General features: G+C 38.7%; 1 protein-coding gene across 1 annotated transcript in view; it reads left to right on the top strand.

Moving 5' to 3' along the window:
• Window positions 1-16,536, top strand: part of LOC101689077 (centromere protein P) — a 227,042-nt gene that overhangs the window by 19,240 nt on the left and 191,266 nt on the right. Inside the window, exon 4 of the mRNA XM_004766150.3 lies at window positions 7,453-7,541. Within this exon, the coding sequence (XP_004766207.2) occupies window positions 7,453-7,541 (89 nt within the window). The remainder of the gene's footprint in view (window positions 1-7,452; window positions 7,542-16,536) is intronic.

Raw genomic sequence — 16,536 nt, 5'->3', positions numbered from 1 at the left:
CTTCCTGCTCAATGGGGAGCCTGCTTCTCCCTCTTCCTGCTGCTCCCTCTTCTTGTGGTCTTTCTCTCTCTCTCTCAAATAAATCAAATCTTAAAAAAAAGTTTGTACCCAAAATAACACTGAAATATATAGCAAATATTAACAGACCTAATGTGAGAAATGGGACAGCAGTACAGTAATAGTAGTGGAACTTAATACCCCACTTACATCAATGGATATATCATCCAGACAGAAAATCTGGGGCTTTAACAACAGGTTAGACCAGATGGACTTAACACATACATACAGAACATTCCATTCACAAAAAACAAAACCTCCTTCTCAAATGCACAGGGAACATTCTCTAGGATAGATTATATGTTCTATCATAAAAGAAGTATTGAGAGTTTAAGAAGACTAATAGAAAGCATCTTTTTTTCTTTCTTTCTTATTATTTTTTTAAAGATTTATTTATTTATTTTATTTGAGCGAGAGAGATTGCAAGTAGGCAGAGAAGCAGGCAGAGAGAGAGGAGGAAGCAGGCTCCCCGACGAGCAGAGAGCCTGATGGAGGGCTTGATCCCAGGACCCCGGGATCATGACCTAAGACGAAGGCAGAGGCTTTAACCCACTGAGCCACCCAGGCGCCCCACAAGCATCTTTTCTGACCACTGTTGCAAGAACAAGACTATGTGGAGATTAAAAAACATGCTACTAAAAAATTAACAGGCTAACGAAGAAATTAAATGAGAAATAAAATACCTTGGGACAAGGAAAAATAAAAATATGACATGCCAAAGTTATGAGCTATAGCAAGAGCATCTTTTTTTTTTTTAAGATTTTATTTATTTATTTGACAGAGAGAGAGATCACAAGTAGGCAGAGGCAGGTAGAGAGGAGGAGGAAGCAGGAAGCAGGCTCCCCACCGAGCAGAGAGCCCCATGTTGGGCTTCATCCCAGTGCCCTGAGATCATGACCTGAGCTGAAGGCAGAGGCTTAACCCACTGAGCCACCCAGGCGCCCCCAGCAAGAGCATCTTAAGAAAGAAGTTATAGCTGTAAATTTGTACTTAAAGAAATGAGAAAAATTTCAAACAACTTAACATCTTAATGAACTAGAAAATAAGAACAAATGGAACCCGAAGTTGTCAGGGAATAACAAAGCTCAGAGCAGAAATAATTGAAATAAAGTCTAAAAAGTCAGTAGAAAAGACAAATGAAACAAAAAACAGGTTCTTTTGAAAGATAAAGAAAAATAAGCAAACCCTTAGCTAGACTCACCAAGAAACAAAGAGAGGGAACTCCAAATCAGAAGTGAAAGAAGAGCTGTTACAGCTGATATCACAAAAGTAGGATAATAAGAGAATAATACAATTCTATCCCAACAAAATAGACAACCTAAAAGAAATAGATCAAGTCCTATAAACCTACAACCTTCTAAGACTTAGCCAGGAAGAAATAACCTAAAGAAATTGGTAACTAGTAAGAAGATTAAACCTTACAACAAACAAAAGTCCAGGACCAGACAGCTTTAGTGGTGAATTCTACTAAACATTCAAAGAAGAATTAATATCGATCTTTCTTTAATACTTAAAAAAAAAAATAGAAGAAGAGGGAAGGCTCATAAATTCATTTTAGGAGGACTGTACTACCCTGATACCCAAACCAAACAAAGACCACAAGAAAAGAAAACTACATGCCAATATCTGCAATGAACATAGATGCAGAAACCCTCAACAAAATATTAGCAAACTGAATTCAACAATACATTCAGAGGATCATACCTCTTAATTAAGTGGGATTGATTCCACAGGTGCAAAGATGGTTTAACAATTACAACAAGGATTGTGATCTACCACATTAACAAAATGAGGGATAAAAATCATATGATTATCTCAATAGATGCAGAAAAGGCATTTGATAAAATTGAAATCCCTTTTTTATACAAACTCCCAAGAAAGTAGGTATAGAGGGAGCATATCTCAACCTAATAAAGGCAGAGATGAGAAACCCAGATCATATTCAATGGTGAAGAGATGAAAGCTTTTCCTTAACACCCTTGCTGCTTTTATTCAATATAGTATTGGAATTCCTAGCCAGAGCAATTGGGGAAGAAACAGAAATAAAAGGAATTCACATTGGAAAGGAAGAAGTAAAGCTGTCACTATTTGGAGATGATATCATATTCTATATAGAAATCCCTAAAGAATCTACCAAGAGGGGCGCCTGGGTGGCTCAGTGGGTTAAAGCCTCTGCCTTTGGCTCAGGTCATGATCCCAGGGTTCTGGGCTCGAGCCCCGATGCGGGCTCTCTGCTCAGCAGGGAGCCTGCTTCCTCTCTCTCTGCCTGCCTCTCTGCCTACTTGTAATCTCTGTCAAATAAATAAATAAATCTTTAAAAAAATAAAAAGAATCTACCAAGAAATTATTAGAACTAATAAGTGAGTTCAATAAAGTTGTAAGATATTAAAATTAATATACAAAAATCTGTTGTTTTGGGGCACCTGGGTGGCGCAGTGGGTTAAAGCCTCTGCCTTCGGCTTAGGTCATGATCCCAGGGTTCTAGGATCGAGCCCTGCATCGGGCTGTCTGCTCCGCGGAGAGCCTGCTTCCTCCTCTCTCTCTCTGCCTGCCTCTCTGCGTACTTGTGATCTCTGTCTGTCAAAAAAAAAAAAAAATCTGTTGTTTCTATTCACTAATAATGAACTATAAAGAAGAGAAATTGCATTGAAAAAGAACTCCTATAAATCAATTGCAGATTAACCAAACAATTTGATTTAAAAATGGGTAGAGGATCTGAATAGACATTTTTTCTTTTTCTTTCTTTCTTTATTTTTTTTTAAGATTTTATTTATTTATTTGACAGAGATCACAAGTAGGCAGAGAAGCAGGCAGAGAGAGAAAGAGGGGAAGCAGTCTCCCTGCTGAGCAGAGAGCCCGACATGGGGCTCAATCCCTGAACCCTTGGATCATGACCTGAGCTGAAGGCAGAGGCTTAACCTACGGAGCCCCCCAGGTGTCCCTGAATAGACTTTTTTCCAAAGAAGACATACAGATGGCCAAATAGGTACGAAAAAATTGGGGAATGGAGGAAATCCATCGGATGAAATAATCACCTCACACCTATTAGGATGGCAATTATCAAAAAGACAAGTGATAACAAGTATTGGCCAGGATGGAAAGGAAATTCTTGTGTACTATTGGTGGGAATGTAAATTCATGCAGTCAGTATAGAAAAGAATACGGAGGTTCCTTCAGAAATTAAAAATAGAACTGCCATGTGATTCAGCATTTCCACTTTTGGTATTCATCTGAAGGAAACAAAAACACTAAAAAAATATCTGTACCCTCATGTTCATTGCATCACTTATAATAGCCAAGATATGGAAACAACCCACGTATCCATACATAGATAAATGGATAAGAAAATGTGATATATGTACTGGAATATTATTCATCTAATAAAAAAGATTGAGGAGTGCCTGGGTGGCTCAGTTGGTTAAGTGTCTGCCTTGGGCTCAGGTCATTACCCCAGGGTCCTGGGATCACGCCCCACCCAAGGCAGGCTCCCTGCTCAGTGGGGAGTTCCTTCTTTTTTTCTCTCTTCCTCTACTCCTCTCCCTAGCTTGTGCTTGCTCTCTCTCCCTCTCTTTCTCTCTCTCTCTCAAATAAATAAATCTTTAAAAAAAAAAATAAAAGGTTGCCATTTGTGAGAACATTGAAGGGCTTTAAGATTATTATGCTAAGTGAAATAAGTTAGAAAAAGACAAATACTGTATGATCTCAACCTATATGTAGAATCTAAAAAAGCCAAAACTAAAAAATGACAAAGCTCAAAGATAGAGATCACATTCGTGGTTGCCAGAGGCAGGGTGCTGGGGATATGTCAAAAATAGGTGCAGGGAGTGAAAAGGTACAAAATTTCATTTTTCAGTTCGTCACAGGAATCTAATGTAGAGCACAGCGAGTATAGTTAATACTTCATTGCTTACTTCAAAGTTGCTAAGTGGTTGAATCTTTAAAGTTTTTATTTATCGAGAGAGAGAGTGAGGGTGTGTGAGAGAGAGGAGAGAGGGAGAGAAGGAGCAGGGGGAAGGGGAGAGGGAGACATGGGTGTCCGTCCCGGACTCTGAGATCAGGACCTGAGCTGAAGGCAGATTCTCAGCCGACTGAGCCACCCAGACACCCCTGGACCCATCATTCTTAAATTTTAGAGAAGAATGAGAACTATGGGCTTAAGTTAACTGGACCTTGGGACGCCTGGGTGGCTCAGTTGGTTAAGCAGCTGCCTTCGGCTCAGGTCATGATCCCAGCGTCCTGGGATCAAGTCCCATATCGGGCTCCTTGCTCCGCAGGGAGCCTGCTTCTCCGTCTGACTCTGCCTTCCACTCTGTCTGCCTGTGCTCGCTCTCGCTCGCTCTCTCTGACAAAAAAAAAAAAAAAAAAAAAAAAATCTTAAAAAAAAAAAAAAGTTAACTGGACCTTGATAGAAAGTATCAATGGTGTGCTGAGACTTAGGGAGGGGCCTTCAAGTCAGGTTGCAAGATTCCACCCCTCATTACCAACTGGGAAGGAAAGACCAACTTAGCCCTATCACGGGCGGCTGAGAGATGGGAAGATTTGCTGAAGTAGCTTTCCAGTGGCTGAACAGAATCCTCAAACTGCCAAAAAATCATAGGCTTTATGGTGATAGGATTAATTGCCTTTTCTAATAGTCAAAAGGCCAAAATCCAACACACCCACACATACTCAAGCAAAAGACAAGATGTGCCTCTGAGATTATTATTATTATTATTATTATTTGGTAATGGGTCAATTGATAAATTCACATATCAAATAATTCTTCCATTTGAAGTATATATTGAGTAAATTAAGTATATTCAGAGTTGTACAACCATCACCACTTCAATTTTACAGCATTTTTACCAACTCAAAAGGAAACACCCCCACTTTTTAAAGTTATTATTTATTTGAGAGAGAGCGTGTATGCCAGGGGGAGGGGCAGAGGGAGAGGGAGCAGACTCCCCGCTGATCAGGGACCTGACACAGAGCTCCATCCCAGGACCCTGAGACCTGAGCCAAAGGCAGACGCTTAATCAACTAAGCCAGCCAGGTACCCAGGAAACCCCTTAATTTTTATTACCCTTCAGTCCCTCTCTTTCTGCCCAGATCTATGCAACAGCTATGTTTTTTCATATTTTGGACAGTTTGTTTAATTGGAGTCTTCTAATATGTGATCTTTTTGACTGGCTTCTTTCGCTTAAGTCATGTTTTCAGGGTTCTTTCATGTAGTAGGTATTATTACTTCATTCTTTTACTTTTTTGATTGACATTCCATTGTGTGGATGTATCACATTTTGTTATTCATTTATCAGTTGATGGGCATTTTGGCTGTTTTCACCTTTTGGCTGTTATTAATGTTGATATAAATATTCATGTGTACGTTTTTCAGTAGGCATAATTTTTCATTTTTCTTTTTTTAGGAACCTTTTTTAAAGAAAGATCTTATTTATTTGAGAGATAGAGATCACACGTAGGCAGAGAGAGAGGGAGAAGCAGGCTCCCTGCCGAGCAGAGCCTGATGCGGGGCATGATCCCAGGACGCTAAGATCATATCCTGAGCCAAAGGCAGAAGCTTAACCCACTGTGCCACCCAGGCGCCCTGTTTTCATTTTTTTTAGGTGTATATCTAAGAATAGAATTACTGTGTCAAATGGAATGACCAGATGATGACCAATGTGTTAGGCTTTATTTCAGATGCATTTTGCCCATTTGAACATCCTTGAAGAAATGTACATTGAGGTCTTTTGCTGAGTTTTTAAATGCCTTTGGAATTTGTTTTTGATTAGATGTGGTGGTAGATGCCTGCAGACAGCCTGCCTAAAGTGTAGCTGCTCCTAATAATTCCCAGTGTATCATCCGGCAGCTGAAGAAGTAAACAAAGATTATAAACCCTTAATATCCATTTCTCTAGCCACTCAAAATACAGAGGCAAGTCAGTGCCCAAATGGGAAATGTCAGGTAGTATCCACTCACTTTGTTCTTAGGAAATACTGAAAATTGCTAGATCTACTCCTGTGAACATAGTGGCTCCAAATGAGAACACAGATATAGTATTGAGTGTTTTCATCTTCATTTAGGATTTACCCAAACATACTGTCATGAAACGAATTAGTAAGAAAGTGGAGAGAAGTTCTCTTAATAAGAATTAATTTGGGAAGTACAGGAACACACTCTATAAAACCTGCTCTGGCTACCAGATGAAAACTTGGAAGAAAATCGAATGGGAGAAAAGAGAGCTGAGAGAAAGAAACTGATTCTTGTGCAGAGAACTACACTGGAAGTAAACAGGAGGTGAATGGAGGACAGTCTTGAGAAAAATCACCTACAAGAACAAGTAAAAAGAATAATCTGGAAGACCATAAAGAGTCAATATATGATTTTTGCAAAAATAAGAACAAAAACAAGGGAAGAAGAAATGATAAGCAACTATAGAATAGAGGGTAAAGTAGAAAATCTGAATTTACAGATCAAAATGTTTATTTCACAATTCCCACTTTTGAATATGGAGTTATTTCTGTGTTTTTTAGTAGGCAGCTGGGCTTTGTCGTCATTTCTTGCTTTTTCGGGATCAATTCTTGAAGTCAGACTGCTGGTATAGGGAATAAGCATATTTTAAAATATGCTCTGTCAAAGTGATTTTATAGGTAAAAATGTTATCCCATTGGTTTAATTTATATTTGTCTTTCTCCTAGTGAGATTATTATTTATTTACATTTGAGTTTTTAATTTATGTCTTTTACTTTTCCCTTTTCGGTTTTCATTTCCCCTTGTCATGTTCATGGTAAAAAAAAAATCTTCATCGGGGGCACCTGGGTGGCTCAGTGGGTTGGGCCTCTGCCTTTGGCTTAGGTCATGGTCTCAGGGTCCTGGGATCAAGCCCTGCATTGGGCTCTCTGCTTAGCAGGGAGGCTGCTTCCCCCTCTCCTTCTGCCTGCCTCTCTGCCTACTTGTGATCTCTCTCTGTCAAATAAACAAAAATTAAAAAAAAAAAAAACTTAGTTTATTTTTTCTCTCTTATAAAGTCATTTTTTGTATAAATATTCAGTTTTTTATGTGATTATATTTGCTTATTTTTTTCTATTTGCTTAGAAAGTTCTTCACTCAGTAATCTATTAAATACCTATATTTCCTGCTAATATTTTATGGTCTTAGTGTTTACATTTAAGTATTAGTAGTTCATTTGGAGTTTATTTTGGCTTTTGGTATGGAGTAAAGATCTGATTTTATTCTTTTAACAAATAACCAGTACTTTCAGGGCTTTCTCTCTACCCCCCCCCCCCCACCCTCAGGGCTTTCTCTTGATTACCTTTTCCTATTGTTAGTGGTATTTCATTTTGCATATTTTAAGCAATTTTTATCTTAATATTTTAATTAAATGTTTACTGTGATCTGATACACTTTTTTAAATTTTAGGATAAGGAGAGTTTATCTTCTGTTATTACTGACCTCAACATAATAATGGAGCCCACCAAATATTCAGAATTAAGAGAATTTGTGTCTAGGTAAGATATTACAAATTTTTATTGTTTTCATTCTACATTTTTAAGTTTACCCTTTTTTTTGTAAGTAAATATCAAAATATCTCTGAAAGTGTAGCATTAACATTATATGGTTTATATTCATAATCATATATATGGCTTATGTATTAAGTCCATATTCTCTGTATAATTTTTTCATCCAACGAAAATGTAATACATTTTCATCCAAAGAAAATGTATTACACATTAACTATGTTAATGTGCTAGACATTCTAATGTCACGAAGAACAGATAAAATCTTTGATACTCAAGGAGTTTCTAGCCTATTGAAGTCATAAGTTAAATAATTGTAGAAATAAATCTAAAATTGTGGCTGTGCTCAGTGCTGCAGAACAGAGTTACATAGTGTTATTGAAGCATACATACTTTCATGGAGAGCATGGAGTCATTTCCTGAAAATTGAGCCAACATCTGAAAAATGTGTAGGTGTAAACTAACAAAGAGGTCCTCGACAGAGCAGTTACGTGTAGGCACCGTGCAAGGAGGGAGATGCTGTCTGTGAGCAGCTAATGGGGGCGAGTGTGACTGGAGCAGGGTGCAAGCTGGGGCTTGTGCTTTGGCATGAGGCCTGCCAAGTATGTGAGGTCCATGTGGTCCTCACCACATGGGAGTTTGGTCATAGGCTTGAGACCGGTGTAAAGCTACTTAAAGCCTAAGGAAAGCAGAAGTGTGATATCCTGGATGTTTCAGGGAGAAGAGCCTGAAGGGGGGCAATAGTAGATAGAACAAGGTCAGTGATTAGCCTGTAAAAATAGTTCACACAACAGAAATTTCTAGGTTGAACTAGAATAATTAGCTGAGATAGAGAGCTGGTTGGATTTGGATTTGGGGGATATTTAGAAAGCACAGTTGTTGGCTGAATGGGAGGTCAGGAGCCACTGACAGGAGATCACTCCTTGATGATGGTGATTGCATTTGTTGAGATAGGGAAAGTGGAGAGAATCATGGCAAGTGAGCTTGTGACTTCAGGCTGGAGATGATGAGTGCCTGTGAAACACTGAAGTAAAAATAAGTAGGCAGCTCAGAAGAGGTGTAGGCAGGAGGGGGAGCCCCCAAGTTTTCTGCCAGTGAGTAGAAGTTAAAGCCTTGGGCTGGAGGAATGAGATTGCTTATGGAGAGAATAAAGAGAAATAGAGGAGGAACTAGCAGTGGACCGTGTGGAATTCAGCTGTACTGCGGAGTCGAGAGAGGGTCCTGCAGAGGAACTGGATGGGGAACAACTATGTGAGGGGGGAGGAAAACTAGGAATGTGGTGTTGACCACTGTCAGCTGGAGTGACAGCTTTTCTTCCACATCTTTGAAGATATTCTTCCAGTCGCTTCTGGATTGCATAAGTCATGACAAGAAGTCTGCTGTAATTTTTCATTTTGTTTTTTGGGCTGCCTTCAAACCTTTCTCTTAATGTTGTTTTTCTACAGTTTGTCTTATTTCTACGGTATTTTAGTGTGAATATTCCCTAACACATCTTTTCAAATACTTCTGCCCTGTTTCCTATTCTTCTTCTGCAGTGCTAATTGCACATATATTAGGGCATTTGGTATGTTCTCTCAGGGTTTGGATGCTTTGTTCTTTCTTTTATCCTTTTCTTTCTTTATTATTTTTATTTTTTGCATTTCAGTTTGGATAATTTCTATTACCTTATTTACAGATTCTTTCCTTAGCTGAAGTCCAGCCCGACAGCAAGCCCACTGAAGGAATTCTTCACCTCTAATGTCATGTTTTCATTTATACCACTTTCATTGGATTCTTAATTTCTTTCTTTCTCTCTACTGACATTCCCCATTTATGAATTTGTATAACTTTTCCACTAGATCTTTTAATATGTTAATCATAGCTACTTTTTTCTTAAGTGTTTCATTTTGGAGGTTCATATATATATACACACACACACATATATGTACAAATAATAGTGTAATTAACCAGCTGTACACCTTTGATAATTACTGTTATCAATGTTTTTTCATCTCTTGTTAACACATATTTTTAAAGTTTTAATTTTGAAAGAATTATGGATTCAGAGGGAGTTGTAAATAAACCAGTATACAAGGAGATTCTATATACCCTTCATCCAGCCTCTGACAGTGATAACATCTTATATCAGTAAAATATACTCTCATATCCAGAAAATTGATATAAGTAAAATCCAGACCTTTTTCAGATTTTCCAGTTTTATAAGCACTTGTGTGCTTGTGTTCTGTGCAATTTTATCACCTCTGTAGTGTCGTGAAACCACCACTACATTCAGGATACAAGACTGTCCTATATCTTTTTTTCCCTCATTTTAAAAATTGTGGTAAAATATATGTATAATGTAAGACTTAACCATTTTTTATTATTTATTTATTTATTTATTTATATATTTTTTTAAGGTTTTATTGATTTATTTGACAGACAGAGATCACACGTAGGCAGAGAGGCAGGCAGAGAGAGAGAGGAAGGGAAGCAGGCTCCCCGCTGAGCAGAGAGCCTGATGCGGGGCTCGATCCCAGGACCCTGGGATCATGACCTGAGCTGAATGCAGCGGCTTAACCCACTGAGCCACCCAGGTGCCCCAACTTAACCATTTTTTTAAAAAGATTTTATTTATTTATTTCTTTGTCAGAGAGAAAGTGCACACAAGTAGGCAGAGTAGCAGGCAGAGGTGAAGAGAGAAGCAGACTCCCTGCCGAGCAAGGAGCCCAGTTTGGAACTCAATCCCAGGACCCTGGGATCATGATCTGAGCTGAAGGCAGCGGCTTAACCGACTGAGCCACCCAAAACTTACCATTTTTAAGAGTATAGTTCAGTACTATTAAATATGTCAGAATGTATTTAACTGTGTACACCAAGATCTATCTTCATAACCCTTTCATCTTGTAAAATTGAGAATCAGTATGCATCAGTCACTTCCCATCTTCCCCTCCACTCAGCCCCTGGTACCCTCCATTCTTATTTCTGTTTCTGTGACTTATTTTTATTTATTTAAAAAAATATATTCTGTTTATTTATATTTATGTTTATTTATTTTTAAAAAGATTTTATTTATTTATTTGTTAGAGAGGGATCACAAGTAGTCAGAGAAGCAGGCAGAAAGAGAGGGGGGAGCAGGCTCCCGATTGAGCAGAGAGCCCAGTGCGGGGCTCGATCCCAGGACCCTGAGAGATCATGACCTGAGCCGAAGGCAGAGGCCTAATCCACTGAATCACACAGGTGCCCCAAGATTCTATTTATTAAAGAGAGAGCGTGAGCAGGGGAGAGGGAGAAGCAGACTCCCTTCTGAGCAGGGAGCCAGACATGGGGCTCGATTCCAGGACCCTGGGATCATGACCTGAGCTGAAGGCAGACACTTAACCTGAGCTACCCAGGCATCCCTGTCTGTGACTTTTAATCATGGTTATTTTAATGTTCCTGTCTGATAGTGCCAACATCTAAGTCATCTTTGAACCTGATTATGCTGATTCTGGAGTCTTTCCTGAATTTTTGTGTGTCATCTTTTTTTTTAATTGAATGATGGATTTTATCTATGGAAAATCGGTAGAGACTCAAGCAAAGTGTTTATGCTGAAGTGAGCACGTTTCTTTTATCATCCTGTTAGGATGGGGTTAATTCAAGGTCATCAGCCACTGAGCTGTGTTTGAGATTTTTATTGTTTTCCTTATCTTCAGGCTTCACATCACCACAGGTTTCAAATTCTTGCAGCTGTGGATTCAAATTCAAGTTCAGTTGTTTCTTATGCTTAGAATGGGGTTTTGAGAACCGGAGGGTTCTCCTCAGTGTCCCTGATCCACTCAGCTTTCTGCACACTCTTGACACTCCCCCGGTAGCAGTTGTGGATGCTCGTTACTTGTGCCCTGCATGTGGTGGGAGTAATGGGAGTTCTGTATCTTCATGGTCCGTCCTCAGTATTTGGCAATCCTGCACCTCATGGTGTGGGCTCCCCAGTGTTCCTGTTCCTCCTCCCCAGTACAGCCAAAGCCAGCCTGGATCTGAGGTTGGTCTTGTTCCTCCCAGCAGGGTTAACAGGTGAACGCTTGGTAATGGTGTAGGACCCTGGGCTCAGTGGGTTTCCTGCCCCTTCCATGGAACAGGCAGTTTTGCCACTGCCCCTCTTCCTGAAGCAATGGACCTTTGTCTTGATAACAGGAGTGTTTTCTGTCCCTCTACCAAAGTGAACTTCTGCTTCTCCCTTAGAAGCAAGGAATTTTTTTCTTCCATTGCTTTGTTGCCTCTTTTTTCAGTGGCTCGGGGGTTTGGGTTCCCATCAGAAAAGCGTTCTGGCTTCATTTTCTTCCCCAGCAGTGCTGGCACCTCCTCATGCCTGTGCCACTGACAGGACCCTGGTTTTTTTGGTGGTGTCCTTTTGTGTCTCGGGTTCCGATCTGTTCCAAAAGCACACTCTATCCCACATTTGTCCCTAAGAATTTGTTGAAATTTTAGCTGATTTCTTGTTACCTACTTGTATGGGGGCTGCTTTCTTCCCCTAAGTTTACCCAAGAGTAAACAGTTTTGTGTCATGTCTTTCCTTTGAGGGAAAAAAATCTTATTTGGTTGCCTTGTGATTTGGGGTCTCTAATGGACTTAAGGAAGGTTATGACTTACAGATTATTTAAATTTGCTTGGTGTTAGGTAAAGATGGTCTTCTCTAGTTCTTTACATCCCAAGTAGAAGCCAAGCTCTTTCCTGATTTTTTTTTTTTCGTTTTTTTTTTTTTTTTCCTAATTCTCATTCCAGAATAATGGACACATTGTCTCTTCATCTCCTGCGTCTGTTTTACCCTTTCTTTTTTTAAGTTTTTTTTTGTTTTTATTCATTTATTTGAGAGAGAAAGAAGGAGGGAGCGAGCGAGCGAGCAAGGGGAAGGGGCAGGGGCAGAGGAAAAAGGAGACTCCCTGCTGAGCAGTGAGCCCCACACAAGGCTCATGACCTGAGCTGAAGGCAGACCCTTAACTCACTGAACCACCCAGGCGACCCTGAATATTTTTAAATAATTTTTTGTAATTGGATTATTTTTGCTATATTTTTTTTACATATTACATGAATATATAAATTTCTTCTTTGCTTCTGGGTCTCTGATTACATGAATATAAAACTTTCTGGCTTTGTCCCATGTGTCTCTGAGGCTCTGGTCTTCTTTTTTTTTTCCCCAATCTTTTCCTTCTGTGTTGTTCAGATTGGATGGTTTCTGTGTGCTTACCACAACAACGAGGTTACTGAACAGCTCCAACAGCACAGAAATCCTGCGTATTATCCCTATATGGTCACAACCCATTCCCCACTCCGCCACAAAACCTGCTATGATCATCACTAGGGTTTTGTGCCTCTTACAAAATGTCAAATAAATGAAATTACATAGAGATTGGCTTCCTGACTTAGCATAAACTAAGTGAATTGAGATCCATCCATCTTTTCATTTCTGAATAATATTTCCTGTGCTGATACTAGCATGTTTAGTTCATCCACTGGAGGACATTTGGGTTATTTCCAGTTTTTGATGATTTTGAATAGAGCTGCTGTGAACATTCAGTAGAGGTTTTTTTGTGATGGTAAGTTTTTTCTCTAGGGTAGATAATCAGAAGTGGGATAGTGGGTCATATGACTACAGTATGTTTAGATTTATTATAAACTAGCATAGTGTGTACCAAAGTGATCATACCAAGTTGCATTCCCACCAGCAATATATGAGAGTGACTAATAATATTTTAGTGAATAATTAACCTCTGATATTCATCTGATTTTAGACCTAGTAAAACTTTAGAATTTTTATTCTACATTTCTCTTTATGTTTTGCTTTATCCTTAAGAAAAAGACATTTGGAATTATTTTACTTTTCTGACTTCAAATTGAAATGTGTCACTGCCAACATTTTGTGAAAGAAATCCGTAACATCTGTTTAACATTTAGTGAAGTTTGGACTATGCTTGGGAAAAATAGATAAATTACAATCACTCTTAGGATTGTAAGAGCCAACACATACACAGTGTCTTTCTATAGTGGAAAACTCTGTGTGCTGTAATGGTGTGTCCTTCGTGGAGATGTAGATGGGGGTGAGGGATTGTGACACTCTACTTTTAAATAAAATTCTGTGTTTAATTAATGTATCAGGTCAGACTGTCTTCTGTCCCTCTCTCTGAGTGTCTAGTGCTTGTAGTCTGTGTGTGTTTAAACTTAGGCTGTTGCATTTTTAAGATTCTTTTTCTTGGCTTCTTTCCTCGTCACATGATTAAGAGCTTATTTTTGCTCCTTTATTTGATGGAGATTAAAATATGTCACTTTGGCCTGTATGCTGTAATGAAGCAACTGCTGCTTTTTATAGGCCAATATTCTTCGGAAAGTAATTTCTTCTTTCAGATGGTAAAAAGATATTAGTAATAGATACCAGAGTAGGATTGAACAGTTAATCTCCAGTGTTTCCTGTCAAATAGATACTTACGTAGCTATGCATTAATGCACCTGTTCTGTTAGCATCTTCATTTTCTGTGTCTGTTTTTTTTTGTTTGCTTGCTTGTTCCTCAGTTCCCATTTCCTGATTTCTTTTGGATCATTTAAATATTTCTTACTATTCCATTTTAATTTTATCTAATGACTTTTTGGCCATATCTGGGTTCTTGTCTGTTTTATTGGCTGCCATGGGATTGCAGCATATATAACCTAACTTTCAACAGTCTGGTTAGATTTGGTACAATCTGGAAGCCTTGTAGCCATATTCTTCCTTTTCTCTCTGTGCTACATGTTGTGATTTTTATTGGAATTATATTCATATGTATGCATTGAAAACCCCATCACTAGTGTTAAGGTTTTTTTTTACTTTTGGTTATCATACATGATTTAAAGAACTTAAGAGAAGAATACTAGTTTTGTCATAGTCACCCAGATTTTTACCATTTCTGTTGCTACTACTGATGGAACCTTTTAGAACACATTGTATGTATCATGGCTCTGTTCTCCTAAATACTTGGCATATATTTCTGAGAATAGTGATAGTACCTCGTATATTCATAGCGCAGCAACTGACTCCATAATTGACGTTGATATAATACTTTTATCTAATTTGCCATCTGTATCCCACTTGTTAGTTGATCTAATGATGTCCTTTTTTACATTTTCTTTTCCCCTGTGTTCCATGATCCAGTGTGGTTCCAAGTATTGCATTTAATTGACTTTCTAGATTCCTTTAATTTGGAACAGTTCCAGAGCTTTTCTTTGCCTTTTATTACTTTGCCGTCTTTACAAAATACAGTTCTTCTGTCTTTCCTACCCCCCAATAGAATGTTGCTTATTTCATCTTTGACTTTTTGTCATGATTAGTTGCTGTTATGTATTCTCAAGCCAAATACTGCCCTGCTGATTTTCTGTGCTTCTCAGCTCATGTCCGTATAGGTGGCTGTAGATTGATTGAGTCATACTATTGCCTCACTCTCCACTGGATTGCCATTGGTTTTGTTTTTGGGTTTTTGCCCTCTCTTGCAATAATAGGCAGTCCGTGGGGAAATATTTTTTGACCATGCCGATACTACTCTTCATTAAAATTTCTGCCTAGATTTAACATCATCTCCTGGTGATCTTGTGTGATCACTCTATGTTGTGATGGTTGCAAAATGGTATTTCAAGTCTAGCTCTTCCTCCACTTATCTCAATAGATGCTGTGTCTTGTGCTTAAGAAATTGATTTCCTTTTGCCCCTGTATATGTGTTTATGTGTACATATCTGTTTATTGTTTCATTCATTCTTATTCTTTAAATATTAATAATTTCTCACTCTTTATTTATTTTGGTGCTTAAATTATTTTCGACTGCCCAGTGGGAACTTCTTCATGTTGGCTCCTGAATCCATGTGATACTCCTTCATCATAATTTTTTTTAAAAGATTTTATTTATTTGGGGCACCTGGGTGGCTCAGCGGTTAAGTTGTCTGCCTTTGGTTGAGGTCATGATCCCAGGGTTCTGAGATTAAGCTCTGTATTGGGCTCCCTGGTCAGTGGGAAGCCTGCTTCTCTCTCTCCCACTCCCCCTGCTTGTGTCCCCTTTCTCGCTATTTCTCTGTCAAATGAGTAAAATTAAAAAAAAAAAAAAGATTTTATTTATTTGACAGCACACGCAAGTGCACACACAAGCAGGAATAGGGGCAGGCAGAGGGACAGGGAGAAATGGGCTCCCTGCTGAGCAGAGAGCCTGACATGAGGCTCTATCCCAGACCCTGGGATCATGACCTGAACTGAAGGCAGGTGTTTAACTCACTGAGCCCCAGGTGCCCCTCTCTCATCATATTTTTGAACACATCCTTCTATTCTAGCAGAAAAAGATTTTTCATGCTCAAAATATACCTCTCCTGCTTAAGTGTATAAATTTAAACATAAATAAATACATCTGTATTAAATGCATGTTATATACTTGTGACATATTAGTCTCTAAAAATATAATGCTGAACAAGATACATAGTTCCTGACTTCTTGAATTGGACAGTCTAGTGAATAAGCAGAATTACTACAGGGTGGTAAATATTGATATAAGGACCCTGGGAATGAAAGTGCATATTTACTAAGTGGCAAAATTGCTGTATTGCTTGATATGTAGCAGTGAAAAGAACACAACATCTTTGCCCACGTGAGCTTATTTTCTACTATGGGAACAGACAATAAACAAGACTAATACATAAAGTAGGTAATCCTTTAGAGAGAGAGAAGTGGTACGGGAAACATAAAAGAGGATGGGAGATAGGGGGTGTGCAAGGTGAGGGAAAGGCATCTAATTTACTTAGCATGGGCAGGGAAGGCTTCCCGGAGAGGGTGACATAGAGTAGGTCAGGGAGCTGGCCTCCCTTAACGCATCCTAGACACAGTTGTTATCACCTCTAGGTATTCTAAAAAATGTACCGTGTTTTGCCTTATAATCACTGAGATGTAGATCTAATCTCTAGGACAAATTATAAATACAGTAAGGACAATATATATTCATATAACATATTTCATTGTGTTTTTCCTTAA

Source organism: Mustela putorius, unplaced genomic scaffold (genome assembly GCF_011764305.1).
Source record: "Mustela putorius furo isolate JIRA1106 unplaced genomic scaffold, ASM1176430v1.1 tig00003854_pilon_pilon_pilon, whole genome shotgun sequence".
NCBI classification, from domain to species: Eukaryota; Metazoa; Chordata; class Mammalia; order Carnivora; family Mustelidae; genus Mustela; species Mustela putorius.
Note: the sequence above shows the minus strand (reverse complement) of the source record. Positions and strands in the feature narration are given on the sequence as shown.